The sequence below is a fragment of the Culex quinquefasciatus genome, chromosome 1 (genome assembly GCF_015732765.1).
Source record: "Culex quinquefasciatus strain JHB chromosome 1, VPISU_Cqui_1.0_pri_paternal, whole genome shotgun sequence".
NCBI classification, from domain to species: Eukaryota; Metazoa; Arthropoda; class Insecta; order Diptera; family Culicidae; genus Culex; species Culex quinquefasciatus.
The window spans coordinates 82,431,973-82,456,413 of NC_051861.1; the positions used below are offsets into that span (position 1 = coordinate 82,431,973).

At 40.0% G+C, this 24,441-nt stretch overlaps 2 protein-coding genes across 2 annotated transcripts in view; one reads left to right on the forward strand and one right to left on the reverse strand.

Annotated features, from left to right (window-relative positions):
• Window positions 1-24,441, forward strand: part of LOC6052743 — an 85,812-nt gene that overhangs the window by 6,051 nt on the left and 55,320 nt on the right.
• LOC6054216 (T-complex protein 1 subunit beta) lies at window positions 9,170-10,947 on the reverse strand. Its single transcript, XM_038249193.1, has 3 exons — window positions 9,882-10,947; window positions 9,614-9,825; window positions 9,170-9,545 (listed from the first exon to the last, which is right to left on the reverse strand). The coding sequence occupies exon 1, from the start codon at window positions 10,676-10,678 to the stop codon at window positions 9,938-9,940; it is 741 nt and encodes a 246-aa protein (XP_038105121.1). The 5' UTR covers window positions 10,679-10,947; the 3' UTR covers window positions 9,170-9,545; window positions 9,614-9,825; window positions 9,882-9,937.

Here is a 24,441-nt window from a genome sequence, read left to right on the forward strand (position 1 = left end):
AGAAATTATGACTGCCTAGCGGTCCTCAGAAACACGCTGTGGTGGTGCGGTCTCAAACTCTTCCACACCTTTGAGTAGACCCTCAAACTACACTCTTTCTCATTCGAGCGGTCTCAAAACACGCTTTGGTGGCGCGGTCTCAAGCTCACACACACACCTTGAGTGGTCCATCAGACTTCACCCTTTCTCGTCCGAGCGGTCCTCAAAACCTCGCTCTGGCGGTGCGGTCTCAAACTCACACACACCTTGAGTGGTCCATCAGACTTCACTCTTTCTCTTCCGAGCTGTTCTCAAAAACTCGCTCTGGTGGTGCGGTCTCAAACTCACACACACACCTTGAGTGGTCCATCAGACTTCACTCTTCCTTTCCGAAATTCGGTCTCCTGACCTCGCACCCATACATACCACAATTTTTTCCATGCGGCAAATCTTCTCCGAAGGTGTTCTTTACAAACACTGTGTCATTTCTCAACGACTACTATTTTCTCATCACTAACGCACAACACCAACCGCAATAAGTACGGCACTTACCCAAACAAACAAAAATACCGGTACAGAAACGCAGTGTGGGTGATTTCCTGGATGATTTCAAAGTGAAAACTGCAGGATTTGCTATAAAAGTAAGCAAAATATCTGCCACGGTCGCCAAAATGTGTAGCCGCAAACTGCCTCCAGGAAATCACCCACCACGTGGGAGTGATCACGGACCGCGACGTGCTTCTCGCTTGTCCGCTTGCTGAGATGCGACTGCCCGACTGGCAGCCGTACGCTGTCATCGAGCAGTTCCCTGTTGTCACTGCGAGAGTGCAATAGGCACTCTACATAGACTGGCACGCTCTCATGCGTGTGCCCCACACAAACGGTATTATAAAAAAAGTAAATAAAAAAAATGGGTGATATTTTAAAACTGGTACCTATTTTTCACCAAATCGATTGAAAAATTCCTTCACAAGTTACAGATTATTCAATATTCAATATTTACCTTAAATAAAAAAAATATAAAAATTGAAATCACAAGCCTAGGTTTCAACATTTGGATGAAAAAAGTGTTTTAAAATGCTTTTTACAGGCGTTCAGTTGCTTTCCAATCATTAGTTTTGAAAATATCGAGGTATTGACGGAATTTTTTTTCCCAAAAATTGTTTTTTGTGGGACTGTACATTGGTATTTTATGAAAAATTAAAATGTTTTCAAAGGGGTTCAAACATGCTAAATATGATTATAAACGCGGGAAAATGCATTTTAACTGGTTTTCAGTTGGTTAAACTTTAATTTTCTTTAAAATTTTGAAGTTTTTCGAAAAAATTTTTGCCCCTGATTTTTCAGGCCAACTTTAAAGGGAGGGGAGGGGGCGACATAAACTTTGAAAAATATTTGCAACGGCCTTATTAAAAAAAATGATTCCAACTGAGGAGCAATTCGGATTTTTTTTAGTTCGCGGCATTTCGCGCTATTTACAACATTTCATGGCCAAGGGCAGATTTCACAGATTACGCGGCTTCCGCGAAATCGCAAAAATCACTATCCCTATTTATTATCGCAAAAAAAATCGCTAAATTTGTTGTTTTCGACAAATCTTAATTTTTTTGAAAAAGATTGATTACAAAATAACTAAACTAGTGTAAAATGCATTTTAAAACACTTTTTCGATGCAAATGTTGAAACGATGGCTTGTTATTTCAATATTTATTTATTTTTTCTCCTCCTCGACCCCGGCTAGAGCTGAGGGACAAAAACTTTGAAAAATATTTGCATCGGCCTAACAAAAAAATTGAAATTACCGAAATCTTATGGAGACTTATATGGACAAACTGATGACGTCGAATGTAACGTTTTTTAAGTGTAATTGAATTTTGATTGTTTTTTAAACCACCATGATTCAGGACATTCAAAAACACTCAAAAAGTTAAACAATTTTTTTTGACATTAAAAAAAACTACAGAATTGTCCTTTTTGGATATCATCGAAATTATTGTTTTTTATAAGACTATTTTAATTGTTTGATTGTTGTCAATTAAGAGATAAATCCAAATGTTTTTGAATTGATGTGTTGAAAATTAAACATCCATTCTTGAATAACAGACTGGGCTAAAACTATTTTTAAAATAATATAGTACCTTTTTTCTACAATGTATTCCTTATGGGAGAACTGTCATTTCTACCTCTCGAATCCGGTGGAAAATGGATTTTCCGAAAAATTGTGACGTTTTGGAGCTTTGGTGTCTTCAGAAGAGTTGTTGCAAATGGAAAGGGACAACTTTTGGTTTGGTTGAAAATAAGGGAGGTTCACGATTAGGGTGATTTTGAAAATCTAACTTTACATGTATATTTTCGGGAATTTTTTCGTCTTCTAGAAAGTTGTTGGGCTGGCCAATTCAAGCAACTTTGTTGAAAACACCAAAATTTTATCTCGTAATGTACGCCTACTATGGCCAAATTTATAGAAAGAATCTGAGCAAACCTTCAAAAATCAGTTTTTTGAACGTGGCAATTCAGGGTTAAGTTTTAGAGAAATGTGGTATTGGAGACACTTTTGGAGCTCTAAAAAACGAACATTTTCAGTTTTTAATATGTCAATTTGGACTCAAGGGTCAAAAGTTACAGCCATTTTAAGGTAAAAAAGATGCAAATTTAAAACTTTAATATCTCGAAAAAAAAAAAAAAACGAAACTATTGGCACTACGCCCCCCGGGGCATGGCCTTCCTCTAACGTGGGATTTCTGCTCCAGCGCCTCTGACGAGACAGGAGAAACCGGGACCGACGTTTTACTTCACCATCCGATAGAAGCTCAGTGGATAAGGCGGGAATCGAACCCGCGTCTCATAGCATCATCGGGATCGGCAGCCGAAGCCGCTACCCCTGCGCCACGAGACCCACCCACCATCTCGAAAAGACGCAAGCCAATTTTAAGCACCATGTTGCATTTGGAAAGGAGATCTAGCACTACAAACGCTGAAAAATTTCAGGGGTGTTTTCTTTAAACTCGAGGTATCTTCATTTGAAAAGTATAATTTCTAAGTGAAAGCTTTATGGGACCACCCGAACGAAATTCGAAAATTATCCAAATATATGTTTTTGTAATTGCCCGCTGAATCTGAATCTGCCCTCAGAATTGAGCCAGTGTCATCAAATCAATTTTGGCCATATTTTGGGTTTCCATGTAAAATTATCATTTAAACCCAAAATATGACCAAAAATAGATTTGTTGACACTTTGGCTAAATTCTGAGGGCAGATTCAGATTCAGCGGGCAAAATTACATGGAAAACATATACTTGGACAATTTTCGAATTTCGTTAGGTGGTCCCATATGGTTTCCTAGAAAATTATACTTTTTCAAATGAAGATATCTCGAGTTTAAAGAAAAACACCTCTGAGATTTTTTCAGCTTTTGTAGTGCTAGATCTCCTCTTTCAAATGTAACCTGGTGCTTAAAATTTGGATTGCGCCTTTTTGAGATATTTAAGTTTTAAATTTGAATCTTTTTACCTAAAATCGCTGTAACTTTTGACCCTTAAGTCCAAATTGAAATATCAAAACTGAAAATGTTTGTTTTTAGAGCTCTAAAAGTGCCTCGAATACTCTCTAAAACTTAACCCTGAATTGCCACGTTCAAAAAACTGATTTTTGAAGGTTTGCTCAGATGCTTTCTATAAATTTGGTCATAGAAGGCGTAGATTACGAGATAAAATTTTGGTGTCTTGGGCAAAGTTGCTTGAATTGGCCAGCCCAACAACTTTCTAGAAGACGAAAAAATTCCCAAAAAATATCCCTGTTAAGTTTGATTTTCAAAATCACCCTAATCGTGAACCTCCCTAGTTTTCAACCAAATCAAAAGTTCCCCCTTTCCATTTGCATTAACTCTTCTGAAGACACCAAAGCTCCATAACGTCACCATTTTTCGAAAAATCTATTTTCCACTTAATTTTGCGATCTGGACCACTGTGCATTGATAACAGCGATTTCACGTCAAACAGGAAGTCTCCTAAACAAAAAAGCTCCGATTTGGCTCAAATTTCGCATGGCAATTAGGGTGCTCCTATCCGAAATAGGGTGGTCAAACATTGCATTTTTCGTCGATATCACGATAATCAGAGCAATTTTGGCTTGGAGATTTCCTGTTTGAAGTGGAATCGCTGATAACACTTAAACAATAACGAATGGTTGTAGCAAATATACCTTGAATATGCAGAATCAGGGAAGAAGCAAAAGAGAGAGGCTAAGAGATCAGTGCCCAAGATATTGAAGAACGATTTTTTTATGGCCAAAAGTGGGCGGCCACGTGCCAATTTTTTCTACAACTAATCTTGTGTTTGAATTTTCCCTTCCATGCCTTTTCGCAAAATTGACGAAAAGGTTTGCACGATGATAACCTGCAACAGAGGTCTACCTATTTATGTTGGAAACAAAGCAAAACAAAAAAGAAGATGCAATGCCCTTTATCGAAACCCTTTGTGAGAAATTTCCCGCAACTTTATAAGGCTTTCTAGGCCCAGTGAAAAAAATATAATTTAACTCAAAAATGATGAACTTCTCGTCACAGTGTCCTGATGCAAACAATGATCGAGCTCGAGCTGTCACAGCCCTGCGAAGTATGTTGGCTGACATATCGGGCGGTAGGTCAAAAACCAGCTAGAAGTCGCCTGACAAAAACTTTTCTAGAAAGAGATAGGAAACCTGATGCAAACAATCGTCCAGCTGTAATGTAAACATACTTTGAATGTATTGGTAAATTTCCGACTAGAAAGCCTTATTGTACATTCTACTGCTAGCTTTGAATCATCTAGAATAATAACAACAAAACATTGCAAGAAAGAACACAAGCCTTTGCCGGTTACCGCAAAATGCCGGCTTCCACGCACGATCATATGTAATGCAGATCACGAAACTAAACATCGGAGGGCTTGAACCGCACCGTGATGTTTCGTTGATGTTGTTGTTGTTGTTCAGCCGCACTTTAACCATCTACAACTCAACTCCACCATTAGAAGAACTCTTAAAATTTTAGAAAATTTTAGGGTTGGCTGTTTGACTTGTTTTATGTGACTTAAACTAAAAACATATTTTTTTTAAGGGTCAACTTTGACTGTGTTTTTTTTACTAACATTTCCTATATTTTAGGTAAAAAGAAGTAAGCAGTCCCAAGTAACAATTTAAGTTTTATTACTTTCTTAAAGATAGATTCAAGTTATCTTAGCCAAAAATTATCATAAAACCAAACTTTCTCCAGAACAACAATAAATCAGCGTTAAACCTGAGTTAAGAGCAAAGTGGACTATTTTAGGAGGTTATCAAGAGCGTTTATGCGGAGTAATTTAAAACTAAGCAACTTTGACGTTGATTTTTACAATACTCTGCAAATGCTTTTTATTGCTATTCTAAAACTTATTCTCAAGCTTCAAAAATTTATAACATCATAGAAGAGATCTTCAAGACTGTAATAAAGTGAACTTAAACTTATTTGGTCTCGTTGATGATAAAAAAGATTTGTCGAAGAAAACCCAGTTCTGAATTTTATTTGGTGAAATCCATTTAATCTTTTCGAAAATAATTCACAAATGGCCGATGAACTTAAGCTTACACCGATAATTATATTATAATAACCAAATAAATATAACTGTGACTTTACGCAGCCATTTTTATCGTAAAATTCTTGCCATAAAATTTCACTGATCAATTTTCTTGGATGCCTCAAAAAATATGCATCGAAGGTATGAATCTTTCAAAATTACTCTGATTTGTAATTTTTAATGTAACAATTAATTCTACATCAGCAGAAAAATCAACATGGCTTCCGTTTTTGGGCGTTATTTTTTCATGTTAATATGGCTGATCTCATCAAATCTATTCTCTCTTACTCAAAGCAGTTATTAGAGCTATGTTTCTTGAGAAGCTCTTGTTCAAGATTAAGTAAGAACATGTAGACTGCAGCAAGCTTTAATGCGGTTTTATCGCAGAGCAAAACGCGTAGTAATGCAACCGTAGCGCATGCACATATTTGTTTGCAGGAGGTAGATCCGAAAAAGATTTTTGGAAATGCTTTTTTGTCGTTGGATTAAAACAATGGTGTTAATTATTTTTCAAATCTCTTTATTTATTCATTGCACGGCCGCGACTTTTGAAGAAAACACTGATCTCGCACTTGAATCTAAATGTAAGGACGGGTACTGGACACGGATTCACCGGCAGGTTGGTGTTTTGCTCGCACCTTATTCGACAGCCTTGACGAGAGCCTTGGCCACTTCAACGGCAATTCAGCCTCGGCGCGTTCCACATCAGTAGAGGCCGACGAAAGTTTGCTCTGGGCGCCGGACAGGAGCTTGCGGCACGCACCGGCATCCAGATCCTCAACCGGGTGGGCTTCTTCGGCCAGCACCTGTCGAAAAAAAAAATCACAGGGAAAAAATTGAAATAACGAACATTTTTAGTCACCGTAATCAACACGAAACCAATAAAAACACTAGCACTCCGCGGGACATTTTTCTCCATTCTCGAAACGCCTAATTCTGGTCCGGATGCGTCGTGCCGATTTTGCGTTTCGGAGAGGTCACTAAACTGACTGACTGTACGAATATTCAGAGATTTGACAGATCAAGTTCAAAGACTCTTGAATTATGCTTTCATTAAACGGAGAAGTTTTAGTTCAGTTTTAAGGCAGTATTGGCAATGTAAAATGGTCTTAAAAATAACCTCTCTGGGATAACTTCAAGTCAAACAACGAAGAGTGACATAAAACTATGTGTCATGCTTCTAAAGTGCTCTTGAAGATACTTTTAAGAGATTTCTATCGTAAATCTTGAAAGTTTTGTTCAATATCATCACAACACCGAGTAGCAAATTTTAAATCTTTTATAAAACCTGCTAAAAAGTAGAAGCATTTTGCTTGTTACTTGGGAGTAATTTTTGTAGTGTCCCAAACTATGCCTCTATGCATTTTTTTTACAATTTAAATGATACTGGTGCCATTCTAAAGCAGAAAATTTGAAAAACAAGCAAACAATTCAAAAAGTTACTATAAAAACATGAAAAAATTAGATAGGTAAAAGAGGTGGTAGAATAGGCTAAATACTACCAAAAAGAAAAATAATCATATGAATATGAAAAAGTTTGATAACGAACTCAGCCAATAATGATTTCTGGATAGGGTGTAACGATCACGGTTGGAGAAGTTGCTCACATGTTCAAATCTTTAAAACCTGCTGCTGGCGGTCAGACACAGTACGCAGCCAGTTTGGAAACACTGACAGGCGCTTGCTGATCATCGAGTTGAATTCGGAGCGCGCGAAACTTCGCCGTGATCAGTCCCATTCGGATCGTGGCCCGGAACGGACGCGCGATCGACACTTCTGGACAGCCCCCTGGAAGTCGGTGGGAGTCACTCACTGGTTGTGAAGAGTCCTTACGGGTGTTTGGAAGATATTTTTTGCTGGACAGTCGCGATACGTTTGAAGTGTTCGAGGTCAGGGAGCAAACAGTCGAAGATTGTGAAAATGAAAGTGCCACTGGTGGTTCTGATTTTGGCGGGTCTTTTGACGGTTGGGGTTAGCGGCAGTGAAGTGTTTGAGTCGGAGGTTGATCATGCCAGTAGTAACGACCATCCCCAGTCGATCGGTCGGAACAGGATTCTGCCCGAGCTGGCCAAGAATCCTGCGGCCGGGAGTGAAACCGGTAGTGACAAGGATATAATTCCACTGATAGACCAGGAAGATCAGGAGGACCAAAAAGAGGGACAACTGTTTGCCGGAGATCGGGGACAGTTTAGTGTGGTGGACCGGGTGTTGCTGGCGCTGCTGCGGACGCCCTGGGATCGCTGGAAGGGTCGCGATGTCGGCGGGACATGAACTGGACGCTGGACGCGATCGAGCGGAAGGAGCCGTGGGCGGTGGCGAGTATGTTCGTGATATTTATAGGACTTCGAGCAATTTTCTTAATTTTTCTGTTTTTTTTTCGATTTCTGCATCTTACTATGATAAGATGTGTTTGCTGAAGATTGTCTAAGGCCGTTGCAAACATGTGTCAAAGTTTATTTTTCATTACATTTTTTAACGCAAACCCTTTAAAAACAAAAAAAAAACATGTTTACAGGATCTTTAAAAAAAAACTTCAGAACCGAGGGGGATGTCACTTCCGCGCTAACCGAGCGATAAAGCTTCCTTTTCAAACCTTTGCAGCGTTCACTTTCACCTTTCCGCTTTAACTTGCTTTAACGCGCGTTAACCGCGATAACTTGCTTTTTGGCTTGCCTTTTCTTGCGTTCTCGCATCACACTGCTCGATTTTTTTGACAGCGAGAACTGTCAAGAGCAAATGACAGTTCTCGTTGTCAAATCAGTCGAGCAGTTTGTTTTGCTAGATTTTTCTCCGTCACCGGACGGATGGTGGTAAAAAAACGGTGGCGCTCTAGGAGGAAACAAGATTCTCGCCGCGTTGTGCTGATGCAACTTCCGAACGGAACATTAATGAAAACGGGCGTGTTCCGGGGCCGTCGTTGGCTGCGAAGAGCCTGCTAACGGAGCTGTACCACGATGAACCTGCGGAGGGCAACACCGGTGGGGACAGATCAGCCGTCGGAACCGTTTCCTGCGCCTTCGAAGGGTTCCTGTTCCAGCGATTCGAGACGGGTCGGTCTTTCGTCGATTTCATGGTGGAGGAATCGAAAGGTCGCGCGACACTCTGAAGGACCAGAAGATTGGAAACCTGGAAGTGGCCATTAAGATCCTTGAGCTGGCTAGTGAGAATCAGGGCGAAGCGTTCGAACATCGGCATGATTGATGCGACTGGCTGTGGACAACAATAACGCTGCATACAGGCAACGCGGCAAGCTTGGAGGACAGCATCGACTGCAGACGGCACAGGCTCCCATTGTTCCGGAGACCGTCGCAGTTGCGCCCAACAGCGGCGGTGGATCCCGCTTGAGCTTTTTGGTCAAGGACTCGGCCACGCTGTTTAACATGCCGGACGCGGCCGACAAGGGGTAAAACGAAGATCTACCTGTACAACCTGAAGTGCTGATGAAGACGTGTGGGTGTGGGTGCTCATATTCAGCCCAGATGTTAGTTATATATTACCGAACAACCCCTAAAAATTTCATGTGGATCTGATATTATAATCGCTCTTAATTATTGTATTAATGCATAAATAAATTCTAAGCTAAAGTAAAATAAACAGTATCAACAGAAAAAAAACAGGATTTTATTCAATTATGTGTACAAAATCATACCGAACTAAGGAGAGAGTGAGTGGTTCAGGTGCGGGGGAATCAGGTGAGCTTTGCGCCAGTGGGTCATCTTCTTGCGCATCAGGATGAACCAATCGTAACCGGTCAATTCACTGCACGGAACGGTTTCTTCGATTGGCGACAAGGAGGGCAGGAAAGGTCCAGCATGGAGATGCTGCTCTGGTGAACAACGCCATCATTCGCTGTTGATCTTCCACGGAATGCTGCCCAGCTGGTTAAGTGTGTCCTTGGCGGCCGACGCACTCTCTGATGCAGCGAGAATATATCTAGTGTTCTGTTCTGGCTCAGTGTTCAACAACAACAAACGTCTAAAAATATTTTTAAAAAAACTGTATGCACTTTCGATCGAAATGCTTGTTCAGATGAACAGGCTTACCATTTACTTTTCCACACCGCATACCACGTCGGCTCTTCCCAGATAAGTTGCTGCTTAGCTTTTCCAGATTCTCGTCAGCGGCCGACAGAAGCACCTTAAATTTTAGATTCTCCAGCTGCAGCGCGCCGGACTGTTTTGCTGCGAGTCGCATTAAAATGCCAATGCCTAGCAGGATGTCGATTGAGCGCTGACACCGGAATGTTCGATAGAATCTACCAACAAATTAAAAAAAAATAAAACTTAAACTCGCCGGATAAAAAAAACTTACCCATGAACTTTTTCTCCTCCTCGAATACCACCGAAATCTCCTCCAAATTCCTCCGCTTACCACTTTGGGGCGAAGTTTCTGTTGGGCAGCAACTTGCCTCCTTGCGAGATATTCCGGCACCGTGTCCTGCAGATGCTGGAACGGGCGATCACATCGATGCAAACTTTCGAACAGATCGCAACGACCGAGACGAGCCTGGTCCTGGTTATCACCTTGTCCTTCATCTTCTCCTTCTCGGTGACCTCCAGCTCAGCAATCTTCACCATCGAGTCCTTGATCTTGTCCGTGTCCATCGGCGTGTTGGCGATCAAGATCTTTGCGTTCACGATGCATTTCGGCTTGGGCACAACGGTCTTCTTGTCCAACAGGAAACCCTTGTCCAGGAACGAATCCTCCAAGCAACAGCCGGCAAATAGTTTTGGCGCCTGCTTGGCCGCACTCGTTTGAGGGGGAAATTTTTGCTCCAGCAACTTTTCCGCCTCGCTCAGCATTGCAGCAACTCTGACACCAACACCGTCACGGAAGTCATTCCATCGCCAACCTCGTCGTCCTGAAAGCGACTCATGTTTACGCCGACCGCCTTCAAAATCGAGCCCCGTCGTTGGTGACCTCAACCTGCCGGCGCTACGGCCGTGCGCAATCAGAATCTTGTCCATTCCCTCCGGGCCGAGTGTGCTCTTTACCAGATTGCCGATCGCGATGGCCCCCACAAACGAGGACAGCCGGGCGATCACCTCGGAGCAAACTTTTCCGGTCGTTGACAAAAAATCGCAATTTTTGCTTTGTTTTTTTTTCATTCTGTCAAAACTGCTTGAAAAAAAACCAAAACAAATACCGAGTTGCCAAACATGACCAAAAACTGCTCGACGGCAAGGTTGCAAGATAGATTTCCCTGGTTCAAAAGTCGAGCAGACGCTGGTCGCTTTAACTCGCTTTAACGCGCGTTAACTTGCGATAACTTGCTTTAGGGTGGCCTTATGTGAAAACTCGGCACGATGAGTAGCGTTGATGCTTTTCGAGCTCGTTTTTGTGCGTTTTAGTGTGTTAGCGCGGAGTGACGTCCCCCTCGTTCAGAACTGTAGTTATGTATAAAGCAGTTTGTGATACTTTTTGCTTCAAAATTTGGTAAGTTAGGCTTGTTATTTGAAATTTGTCCCGTGGACGTGGAATAGATTTCTTTTTTTAAATTTATTTCCCCTTCTGAATCCAAATAATTATCTAGCAGTGCCTGGCACTTTACAGAAAAGTGGTTTGAATTTGTTTTTTTTTAAATAAAGCAAAGCGGAAACTTTTCTGATAAGACAACTTTGTAAGGTTCGAATGAGTTGTAGCAATAAAATAATATTTTTTAGACAAGTATGATTTTTACAAAAAGCAAGCCTTACACGACAAACTTCGTCTTATCTTTTTTTGTTTCTTGACGTAGGGTAGGGTAGTCATCAATGAGACACTTTTGGTTTTCAACTTTCAACGATTTTTCTATTTATTTCATCAGCATATTTGAATGAGCTTTTAATTGCATTATCTTTCTTTTAATGTGTTCTATCATTGACCAAAATATGAGATCGATCCGACATCTACAGCCAGAGTTATTCAACTGTCTCATTGTAGACGCACTTGGCAGGAACAATGAGACAGCTGGGAAACAATGAGACACTCTACGAAAATCAACATTTTTCTAGCAAAACATCATGTTTTTGTATTGTTCCATTGCAGGTGACTTGCCTTGAACATTTTAGAGCAATTTTGCATACATGAAACTTTTTATAACAAAAGTTACACTAAAAAGTATTTAAATTTTGTAAAATCCATATATTTATACCAAATAACTTAGTATTTTTGGTTAAATGAAGTTTAAACTCTATAAATATGCCAAAAATCACTTTTAATTCATGTTTTGAAAGATTTCCATCGATTTTGAAAAGTTTATTGAAGAAAAATCAAAGTGTCTCATTGTTACCCATGGGCTGAAACGAGTGGGGAACAATGAGACAGTCCTGGATTCTGGGTGTATTCTAAATTTTGGCCAAATCTAATGAAAGGACATTGTAGCCCAATGTCCCTATGGAACGTCGAAAGACATTTGAAGAAATATTAGTTTTGGTGTAAATGGCAGCCTACGAGCGAAAAAGTTTGTTTTGTCCATGATTTACTTTTACACCCCAGAATCAAACATTTATGAGTTACGTTTCAAGCGTCCATAACCAAAGCCACTTATATGGCAGACTTGTATCCAGTAGACACACCTTTCCCCCAAATATGAGCCTGATTGGTTGAAACTACGACTTATGAGAGCCATTTTATCATTGTTCCCCGTGTCTCATTGATGACTACTCTACCCTATACCTAGCTTGTTTGATGGTACAGCCTCTTGTGATCAAAATTTGAGTTTACGTAAATGTTCCCATTCTCGTTCCAACGTTCCGTGTTCAACTGATTCGCATTCGAACAAAACCATCGAATTTTTTTATATAAATTATAGATAGAAGATATGTTAAAGATATGTTAATGCTGCTGAAGCATTTTTTTTAAAGGAATGTTTGATTAATCTCCTTTTTTTTGTTCATCAAATCCATACAAAACCTTTGTTATAATATCTCCGGACTGACTTCAGAAATGACAAATATGATATTTTACAAAAAAAAACAATGTTTTAGTATTGCTGTGGATGATTTACTTTTAATTTTTTTTCAGCATCCCTTTAATCTGTTGTATCAAATCCATACAAAATCTTGGTTATAATATCTCAGGAGTGACTGGACTGGACTGGAAATGTACTTAAATTTGGGAGAATACTCTGGAAACAGGATTGTCTATGTGAAATGTTTGTTTCCTGGCTTTAGTTTAGCGCCCGAGTATGTGGTCAACTATAAATTGAAAACAGTGTCGAAAAGTTATGCTTTACGATTCAAGTGCTGTTATTTTTAACCCATTGCCAGAGTCGCGTACGTGTACTTCGCACTTTGTAAGGACAATTGAAAGAAGCACCAAAACACGCGACTTCCGAGCGAAATGTTTATTGCCATCTTGTAATATTTTTTGCACGGCCTTTTTTCAAAGATTTAGTCAGTCTCTGGTTTTAAAACGGTTTGTTTTACCCTTGTTTCCAAGCGGAATCCATCTCAGTTATGTCTTTTTCAGCATATATTTTGCCAAAATTTGCATAATTTTCGCAGCTACTCATTTTGAAGCTAGCGCACTCCTAAAGTTAACCTTACAACCAGTGAAAGTCATCGGGAGGAAAAAGGGGAGAGTCCGCACACCTCGACCATCGCCGCCGAAGGTTTTCGCACCTTGTCACACTGTTTATGTCCGCCGAGTCAAACAAGGCGGACTGCATTGAATTAATTAACAAAGATTAAACCCGGCGCGCAACGACCACTGACCCATTGATGGTGATTATTTTCTACAGAAACCCTGGGCGGTGAGAAATTTGCAATGTGACGTAACGGTTGAACTTGAACTTTGGGAGTTACTTTTGGTGTGCGAACTTAGGGGCAAAACGGCTGTATTTTTAGTTGTATTTGTAATTTGTGGCACTTCCGGAAACTTTGCCCGAAATTTGCAACTTTTGTTTAGTGAATTTAGTGTGTACAGACTTCGCAGCCTCTGGAAAGCCTTCCAGCGTCCGCCAAGATCACTAGATCGGCGCCTCCTCCGAGCTACTAATGGAACAAAATCGCGACTCTTGGCAGCGACGTCTGCTGGTTTGCCTTACGGACAAGCAGTTCGCCGCCTGCCTCTATTAGTAGTTAGTATACGTTTTAAATGCCTTCTAATGTTGGCATGCTGGGGCTAATAATGGGAGTGACAGGTTCTGAGTAGGGTTGCAAATGTTGATTAAAAAGATTGATCATGTGCTTTGAGGATTTAAATTAAAAAAAAACCTGGGTAGATTAGGGTGTGATGTTAAACGTAGAAAGTCTGAAACTGGTAACGTGAAATGACACATTAGTTCATGTCTGATTGTCTGTGGAATAATATTATCGTTTTGATGAGTTCTTATTACACATTGTTTACTGTACACTAACCACTTTTCGCAGAACTTTTCCCAAATGTCACACAAACAAAGCAATTGAACAATATTGTATATACACACATGGTTAGCACTGCGTTTAATTTACTTAACATTTAGTGTAGCTTTCTCAGACACAGCGACAAAGAAATCGCAGCCTCGCGTCATCTCTGGGTAAATACGTCACATTGTCAATAGGTGGGAATGGGCTTCGGAACAGACGGGACGTGCGTGGGAATTGTCAAACAGTTCGCGGTAGAATTGTGTTGTTGAGTTCTAGGGTATTTTAACCAATAGTGTACACCCTAGTAGAGCCGACGAGCATTTTTCGCAAGTTATCACTATTTTAAGCACTATTTCATAACGAACTGTACAGAACCATGAAATCTGAAGTCTTTTGAATAAATCTGACTATTTTTTCATCTTTTATGCAGAAAATTAGCAATTGAAAATAAAGTTTTTTTGCTGGACGCAACTTATTTTTTGGTTTAGTTCTTTTCAAATGGAATTAATTAATGATAAAAGAATGTTTGATGTTAATTTTTCCATATCAATTAGTTATAAGTTCACCAAAACAAAACAATTGATTTGTTTACAGTTGCTGATAAAACCACTTTCATTTTCAAGAAATGTTTTGTTATTGTTTTATTTTTATAAAATACTACAATCATTTTTCCCTGGGCTTTGTCATAATGAGTGTCATAGGTTTGATGCTTGTTTGGCAAAGAGTATGATTTGATTCGATGTGGAATTAAAATCGAAGTGTTCAGTATATTGCTGAAGCTTCCATTTTACACATGGACACCACTTCATGCTGCGAGAACCCACTTTGGCGTAGTCTCAGGGCTTAATCGATGGCCGGTAAGCTGTCATCGAGACAAGGAGGTTCTCTGATAGTGGAAATATCACATTTGTACAATGAACCGCTACATATGTGATTTTTCCCTATCTTAATGTGGGTGTCAGGTTAGGATGTGGGTTTAAAAAAATAGTGTTGGTTGAATTTTGGATTTTAACTACAAATATCAACTTTTTATACTTTGCCTTTAGTTATTTAGGGACAAAATTAGTAACAGTGAATTTAGTAATTCTATCAGAATCGGTGATTTTCATTCAAGTAGCATAAAAACGATTCTAATTTGTCAACATTTTCATAGAGTCTCGATCAATCAATAGTGAAATGATATCGGACTAAATTCGTTGATCTGTTGAACTAACGGTTGTCGGATTATGATTGTATCGACCATTGTTGCGAATCGAGGATCTACTGGAATTCTGACGAACAAATGGTCGTCTCTTTTTCAATTCACGAGTTGTAAAATATTAACTGTTTTTTTTTTTTTTTTTTTTTTTTTTTTTTTTTAAAAAAAGAAGCCAGACAGGTTTTAAAAGAAACGTTTTTTGGTTAATAATTAAAATGTCGGGGATTTGAGATAAGAGTAGCTTTCGGATAGGTTGCTTTAAATCTTGTATTCAATTCAAGTTAGGTAGTTATCCGCAAATGAATATTTGGACTTATATGAATAATTGAACATTTTGGACTTATGAATAACACACAATTGTGCATTTATTCTAGAGTCAGATCCATACAGCGTCAGTGTTTATTTGGTCGAAGTGTACTAATTCATTGGCAGATCTGGTTCTAGTTGTAATGTACGACAAGACTACTGACGGACGTGACAGGACGAGGGCCCAGTTTAGAGGTTTCGACATCAACGATGTGCGGCTGGATCACCCTCCCAAAAAAAAAAAAAAAAAAAAAAAATAAAATACTACAATCATTTTTATCTCAGTTATGATGTTTGAGTTAAGTACAATGAAATATAGTTTTGATTCATTGTAAATTCATACGGTTTCAGCAACTTTGGTACTATTATCACAGAAATAGTTATTTTTATACTTATGTTTGAAAAAATATGCAATCAATTTGATCAAAATAAGCATTTATTGTAAGGTAAAGAAAAACCATTGCTCGAATACATTTTTTTTCATTTGTGTAGGTTAGATTAATAGGGGTCCACTTTTGGAATAGTTATGATTTTCGTTGCTCTATATTGAACCCCTTTAATTTTGCTCGAAATTGAGCAGTTCCTGGTTCCTGAATGATAATAATCACTCAAACAATCACCAATTTTGGATAAAATAACAATTAAGTGTCAGACAACATTGTTTTTAATGATGATGATGATGACACGCTTGAAATTGTGATTTTATAGAATTTTTCATCAAAACGCATTCAGAGGATCCACTACAGGAAAGGGGTCCACTAATGGATAACATTCTCTAACTGCAACAGTCAACAAAGTATCATGACATTCACAAAAAGTTAGTACCGTAATCTGGGGTGAATCGGGACTACAGTCTGAATAGGGACAGCAGTGTTTAGAGCACTTAAAGCTTTTAAATTTGGAAATGGATGGACACATTTTGTTGGTTTGAGTCTGTTCTAACCGAAACCAACCAGAAAAATCAAAATATTGTGCTCCAACATGGTTAAAACTGCTGTCCCAATTCGCCCCATGTGTCCCGATTGACCCCAGTTTACGGTACTTTTTGAAATTCGTAACCTTCCAGTTGTAATGAATTTGCCTAGTGTTTTTTCTCAGCTTGCAGCTTGGCAATTTTTAGTACCGGACCAAAGATAGCGAGTTGTTGGCTGCAGATTTAAACAAACCAAATTGAGATTTTCACTTTGAATAAATTTACCACTTATATGCTGAAGTGATTGAAGTCATTTATAAATAAATGACTGGCTGTACTGTTACGACACTCAATGGATGATTTGCCGGAATGTGTCAATTAATCAACCTCATTATTCACAGACCGGTTACGTACAGGCCTATCGAGAAATTAAATGTGAGAATGTGTGCAACATGGAGTTAAAGTTTCTGTGAAGTTAATGTGAAGATTACCATGGCACTTTGAAAAGTTCAACTCCATATTGCACGCACACACTCTCACTTTTAATTTCTCGATAAGATTAATCTATAACTTATAGACTTTAAGTAAGTAGGACAGTTTTCTACACTGTTTATAGGCATCAAACAAAAATATGTTGTTTAATTATCATTCAATCTAACTATTTAATTGTTTGACCTTGTCAAAGATAACTCTCAAAGTATGTTTACAAATAATTGTTTCTCACATCTTGAGGTTTCTTTTGCAATTCATCTCTAGAATATTCGATAAACTCAAGTGGAGCGCTCTCAAAAGTAAAGGAAAACAAAACGAAATATTGAGTTCCAATTCCGCGAAAGGTATCAAATCATAATTGAAGGTATACGACGAATTTGGTGCCAATCTGACTTTAATAATACTTGAAATTTTGCCGAGTCATGCATAGTTGCAGATTTAGTTTACCCAGAAAGTTTGGCTGGTTCATTCGGAATATTTTTTTTTTGATCGGCAGAAAAGAACCAAATCGTGAAGAAGGTACAAATGATACGTCCGATTCAGTCACTTGAAATTTGATAACTTCGCTTTTGTTGTGTTGGTCTGTAGTACTTCAAGTGAGAGCAGCTAACATGATATGGTAATTGATTTTTTTTATCTTTCCCAGAACATTCGATATTAATAATAGAAAAGAACATTTATTTCAAAACGTAACATAGTCCACATATGATGGTTTGAGTCATCTTCGCATTTATACACTAAACCCCCGGTGGTTGGTCACTTTTTCGTTTTACACTTTTTTAGTTTGTACCCCGTTGGTTTGGGCAAAGTCAAATTAAAAAGTGACGAACTGTCACTTTTTACACTGCGCTTACGAACACTATCAAAACAAACGTTGGGTAGTGTGTGTAAAAGGGGTGTATAAACTAAAAAGTGATCCCGTTCGTTTGACAAAATTTGGTGTCAAACCAGCGGGGTTTGAGTGTATAGGGTCTAAATTATATCTTTGCTTCAATTTTTTTATGAATTTCACTTCTTAACTGTAAACTTCATGCTGGTTCAGTGAGTGATTTGTGAAACTCTTTTGAAATCCTCCATCGTTGCTGCTGATCTCTGCTAAAGATTCTACCATTTTGTCCCGTAATTAAAGCCTTATCTAACATGATCCATCCCACTAAACGTGACGTAAGACGATCACCTTAATTGATGATCATCTTTCAGCTTCGATCAGAACGAAAACGACCACATTTTTTCAACCAACATTTTTTTTCTTTCTTTACTATTCACTTACGTATTCAACAACCGGTGCAAGTTCGCCTGGTTTAACGTTACACGGTGTCAACTGGGGGGGAGATCGCTTTGAAAAAGTTAATTAATTCATATATGTGCGACTTGATTACCTCGCGAGGCCCCGGTAATTTCACGATGCTATCATTATTACGTGCGCACAGATGACCAGCTGGGATATGGTTCTAAACAGCTTGAATGATTAACCTGCTGAGCTTTTACAACTAGTGGAAAACGATTTGACTTGCATTTTTTTTAACGATTTCTTCTAATTAGTTTCCCAAATCAAGCTACAAATGAAATTAAACTATTTTGAATTAATTTATCATTTTTATTTTATATTTTAAGATAAAATAGACATGTAATCTAGCGTGTAGTTCTATAAACAACTATAGTTGATAAAATAACTCTTCAAATTGACGAGCAAACAGCGCCTTTTTTGTTCGTTCTTATGGTTTTAATATAATAAAACTTCCTCAAAAATAACAACAAGCTTGGCTTCTGTCCTCTGATTGGAATTCATAATGCATCGAGGAAGGGGGCATGTCAAAATTGCCAAATATTTTGGTTCATTCGTTAAAGCAGTATGCCACGACATAGCTCGAAAGCGCAGACCTACTGCGACGACGCGCCTTTTTACTCATGTAAAAAAAGAGGATATTCTTAGAACGTCTGCAAAGTCAACATTGCAAAATGTCATAACAATCTTCCTGTAGCAACGATATACGTTGTCAATAGTTGGATATGTTCTCCGTTTAGTTCCATTGTCTTCTATGGACACATTTTGAGCGAAAAATGTTGCTCTCTTTTTAATTATTTTCCTTGTCCTATTGGCTTTTTTAAACTAAAAAACAGAGTAAAAAAATGTAATATTTAATTTATTTACAATTTATTTAAAATTTACAGAATATTTAATTTATTGTAAAAGCGACCACAACCAGAAAAAAATAAACTTTTGAAACAAAGCTAAGTGTAATCTAATCTAATCGAGCAAAAGCGCAGCCAGTTCGAAGAAAGAATCCTGGAAGAAATAGAGGATAGATTACGCCCCAAGTACTTTTAGTTCAATATAAATAATTGCAGTACACTCGAGAAACCCCGAAAATGTTATAGCGGCCAGGCCTACTGCGTCGCATCAACCGCAGAGACAGATTCTGTGAACGGATCACATTTCACAGAATCAACAGGAAAGGGAGGATGCGTGGACATACCGTTTACCAAACGCTCTGGATTTGAAACAAAACTAAGTGTGATAAGTTAAACTCCTTCAATAGTTCTCTTTCAAATGAATTTTCACCATAAAAATTAGTTAAAAATTGTATTTTGTGCAGCAGGTGGTAAAATAAAAAAATTTTAGTTAGAGTCGAATTTAAAAATACCATATTTATGATAATTATTAAAAAAATCAACATTTTTTGTGGTCGCCTGAGGCGCCATCGCCATCTAAGGTCGCCTAAGGCGCCATGCTTCATTGTTATGTACAATAGTATCAGCTTTTTAAACTTATCTTCAGTATCAGCAATATAACTTCATTTTATGAATGTTGGCTTAACTCAGAAAATTTTATCTGAACTAAACAAAACGAATCGAGTGTGTGCCAAGACGTTACAACTGCGACGTTTTGCTTCAACAATTGACTCGACTCGATTTATACGTCTTTGGCATTTCAATCGAGTGGCGTACAAATCACCAAATCAAACCGTTTAGCCGCTCACTTGTGATGAGTTCGCCGCCTGATTTGGCATTCACCGGTTGTCTCACGGCACCACCCGCGGGGAGAATTTGTTTGACCGATCATCCACGCGGCTGCGCAGTTTTTGTACCATATCAGGCTTAGTTTTTGAAATTTGATTGAACTGTTAAGTTTGAAGTTAATTGCTTGTCAACGCATAAATTGAAGAATTTAAGTGTTTTTTTTACCATTTTTAAATTCTAGTAAGCTTTTCTGGTTTTGTTAATGAACTTATTTCAGACTATTCGTGATATCCATGATTAATCAAATATCTTCTGTTTAGTAATACACAGCAAAAAATCCGATGGTAAAATCACATGCAAAAGCATGCACATCACCTTCGTGAGAAAAAGCATGCACATCACCTTCGTGAGAAAAAGCATGTACTATTGTATGATAAAACGTGTACACAAAAAGCATGTACGCAAGAAAAAATAAAAGATTTCGCACACTCCAATAATAACATCAGTCTTGTGAGAGTCATCTCCAGATTACCAAGTCCGCGCCCCAACCATTTCGGCTACCTCATCGTCTTATTAAAGTTGGTTCAACGTCAATGTAACAATGGGTTTCTCATACGCCGTATACTGCATTTACTGTAATACGGTGTAGCTGTATGTATCGGTGTTGATCCAGACAATTTCATAGCGGCGAGATAGCCGAGAGGGTTGGGGCGCGGACTTGGTAATCAGGAGATGATTCTCACCGAATTGGTGTTTTTTTTGGGGTGTGTGAAATCTTTTTTTTTCTTGTGTACATGCTTTTCGTGTACACGTTTTCTCATACAATATTATTGCTTTTTCTCACAAAGGTGATGTGCATGCTTTGACATGCGATTTTACACGGATTTTTTTACTGTGTAGTGCAGCGGTTCTCAACCTGGGGTACATGTACCCCTGGGGGTACCACAACAGCTCTCAGGGGGTACCGAAAATAGTTACCTGTAATGGCGGCTTCGGCTGAACAGGCCATGAAAAAACGCTATCCCGCAATGCTTCGCGCCTCTTTCGCTTGTTAGCTGTTTACATCTCGATTAAAAAAAATGTTGTTTTCTCTTTCTAACCGCAGAATAAAACTCTGGTCTTGATCTGCCAGTTTATTACACGTAAACAAAAAATCATGCAATATGGAGTTTATTTTTCATATTTTTTAAAATTTTCTTACACTGGTAATCAACATTACACACAGTTCAGTTCACTTTTACACACTTGTATAGGATTTTTCAGTTCAAGTATGATTACACACTTTCGTGTAATGGATTACACACTTTCGTGTTATCCATACTTGAACTAGAAAATCCAATGAAAGTGTGTAAAAGTGAACTGAAAAAAGTGTAATGCTGTTTCTCGAATGAATCTTTCACTTCGATTTAGATTACCGTAGATAATCCGTTCGAAGAGCAACATTTCGAATACGCAGATTTAGACATTAGCGATAAAGCGTAGAGAGCCTATATGGAGAGGCGAAATGTCACTCTCAGGGTTCCAATCGAACTGTCAAATCGGGGTTCCAATCGAGCAACAAGATCATGATAGAACAAGGTTGGAATCAATTTAAAATAAATTTGGCAAAAAACGAGACTTATAACAATCACAAGTATTGTAAAACTGTTGTTGATAATAATCTGGTAGTTTTTGTTATGTTTGTGCTTGTTTAATACATGAAAAGTGCAAGCACGAAAAAAAAACTAGGGTAGAGTAGTCATCAATGAGACACGGGGAACAATGATAAAATGGCTCTCACAAGTCGTAGTTTCAACCAATCAGGCTCATATTTGGGGGAAAGGTGTGTCTACTGGATACACGTCTGTCATAATAGTGGCTTTGGTTATGGACGCTCCCTTGAAAAGTTATTCATAAATGTTTGATTCTGGAGTGTAAAAGTAAATTATGGACAAAAAATATTTTTTCGCTCGTAGGCTGCCATTTACACCAAAACTAATATTTCTTCAAATTTCTTTCGACGTTCCATAGGGATTAAGTTGGGCTACAATGTCCTTTCATTAGTGTTGGGGGGCTTGGTCCTTCGGGCTTGGTGTAGATCCTTTCGATAGCTCGTGTGGAGGGAAGGAAGAGTGAACCCCCAACCAAGTTCACCGTGGCGACTCCGGCCAGCCGTAGAAGCCCTGAAACCGGCAGGTAATGACACCGGTGGAATCTCTGCTTCTCCAAATCTGGCCGTCAAGTGGTTTTCCGAAATAAGAACTCGCGGTTTAAACGAAGTGTACCGTAAAACAAGACGTTTATTTCCATACTACAATTTATTATAATTTACAATATTTACAGCCGTGACGGTGGGCCTAAGGCCCGTGCCGTCCGGCGAACCGTGTAGGACTGATCTGTGATCAAACCTTGCAAGATCCCACGTCAGAGATCTGCTCGTGCGATGTTTTACCGTCTCCTTTTCCTGATTCCTATTTGGATAGTCTACAGGTCGTGGTAAGATCGTATGACCCTCAACTAGTGTGTTTGTTACAAGTGTACAAAGATGTGTAATTGTGTCGCAATTGGATGACCAACAGAATGGTGTGGAAAGTGTGAGAAGTGATAATAATTTTTGGCCAGGGTTGTACCCTTTTGACCTGACCTGATATCCCAACATTCTCCCCGCCCTGAAATAACCATTTCTGAAAAATCCTGGTTGGTCTTGATTGGTTTGTTCTTCTTGCAGTGGTGAACTGCCCTAATGCCCTAATACCAGCAAATGTGTCTACTACCGATCAACCTTTCCTGTGTGTGTATTGCATTGCCTCTCGTTTGGTGTGTGTGCTTCGAAGTATGATGCCCTGGTACTTCGACGTCCCAATTCTTCCTTGGCTCGCCGACGGTGTTCCTACCGCCGATCTTGGTTTGGGTTTCCTCTTGGTTCTGGTCCTGGTTATGGTTTACCTTGAGTCCGCAGCGATGTTCCAATCGCCGCCTCCGGGTTTGAAGACAGTGTTCCAACTGTCCTCCCTTGGATGGAGCCCTGCTCCGGATGGTGATCGCTGTTCGGGTGCGTCCATGACCCTTTGGTAGTGTGCGATCCTCGATGATAGACAGTGTTCCAACTGTCACCTGGCATGGAACCCTGTTCCGTTTGCCGTCGTTTCAGAAGTGTGCGTCCTTGACACTCTGAAGGCGTGGGTGGGATTTTGGAAAACAGTGTGCCTACTGTATTCCCCGAGTGGAGCCCTTGCTCCGGATGGTGGCCTCGAAGTGTGCGTCCATGACACTTGAGGGGTTTTGGATTAGTGACCAACAGTGTTCCAACTGTGGTCCCTCATTGGAGCCCTTGCTCCGGATGGTTTACTCCGAGGTGTGCGTCCTGTACACCTGAAGTCCAGAACCGATGTATGACGGACAGTGTTCCAACTGTCGTCCCAGGTTGAACCGTACGGCAACGTCCCAGTGACGTCCCGTGTCGATGTGGTTTGGTTGAATGGGTTAGTCCAAATTTGTTAAGTCCCAGTGACTTCACACCAGCAGTCGAGTTGGTTGATTGACGAAACCTTAATCGTCACAAAGGATTCCTTCTTTGCAGCTTGCGACATCCTACGTCACGGTGGTGCTGCCCGAGTAATCGACGTCTCCAGCGACGCCGCGTGCATGCCCAGCACGTCCTTGGTTGGTGTTGGTTAGCTTATGCTGTAAACTCCGTGGTAGTAGTTGGTGGCATCCCGATCCCATTGATGCCAGAGTTCCGAAGTGGTGGTTCAATCAACACGCAAACCCGAGTTTACCTTGACGCCCCTCTGACGTCACCGGAAGATGTGGAGAACGACGTCGGTTGATGCCGTGGATATATTCGTTGTCACTTGGCTCGGGCTGTTGCAGCAATCCGTCAGCTGCCCTTAAGAATGCTCCGTCGACCCAGGTTGGAACCGCTTACTGAACCAAAGTAGTTACGACCGGAAGCCGTACTCTAGGAAAATTGCCGTCTGTCCCAGACCGACATAGCCCAAGATTGGAGCCGGTTGCGTTTGCTCCCGAAACACGATGACGTCATAGGTAGATGATCCGTAACGGCTGACACCGTCACCTCCGTAATGATCCGTAGCGGGTGCGTTCAATGGTCCTCACCGAACGATGTGAATGGACAAACCGACGTGGCGTCATGGAAGAGGGTGAAGTTTCATGAAAAGGTGTAGTGTCCGATGTCCGGCTTCGGCGGACATATACATGTAGCTATGTTTACCTTAAGGAATCAGATGATGCGCTGCCTCTTCATGCCCGTAGTCGTCGAGGAGAATGCAGTTCGCCGACTGCAACTGCGTCCGTGCCTTCGCTAGCACAGCAGCCTCACGCGGTTGTAACCGGAGCCCATGCCCCGTGGGTAGGTAGTTCGTCTTCGGCCAAATATCTACGAACCAAGTCCTTTGCCGATCCTTCGGCGGTGGCTGATGACGTCATGACGAGCTGATCTTGCCCAGATCAACGATCGTCCACTAAGTCGCGTGCGTACCACGCACGTTCCGTTGGTAACCTTAGTAGTGGTGGTCGATGACATCACAACGAAGTTCATGACTTTTTTTCTGTGTAGTTGTCGTGTTGGCTTTCTCGAGGCGAACGTTTGCCGAGTCCAAATCCAACTGCCTCATCAGCTGAATCTCATGACGTCATCCATGTGGGTGGGTACCGGGTCCTTGGTGGTTT

Coding starts and splice junctions, on each gene's coding strand:
- LOC6054216 (XM_038249193.1), bottom strand. CDS start 10,678: ATGAAAAAAAAACAAAGCAAAAATTGCGATTTTTTGTCAACGACCGGA.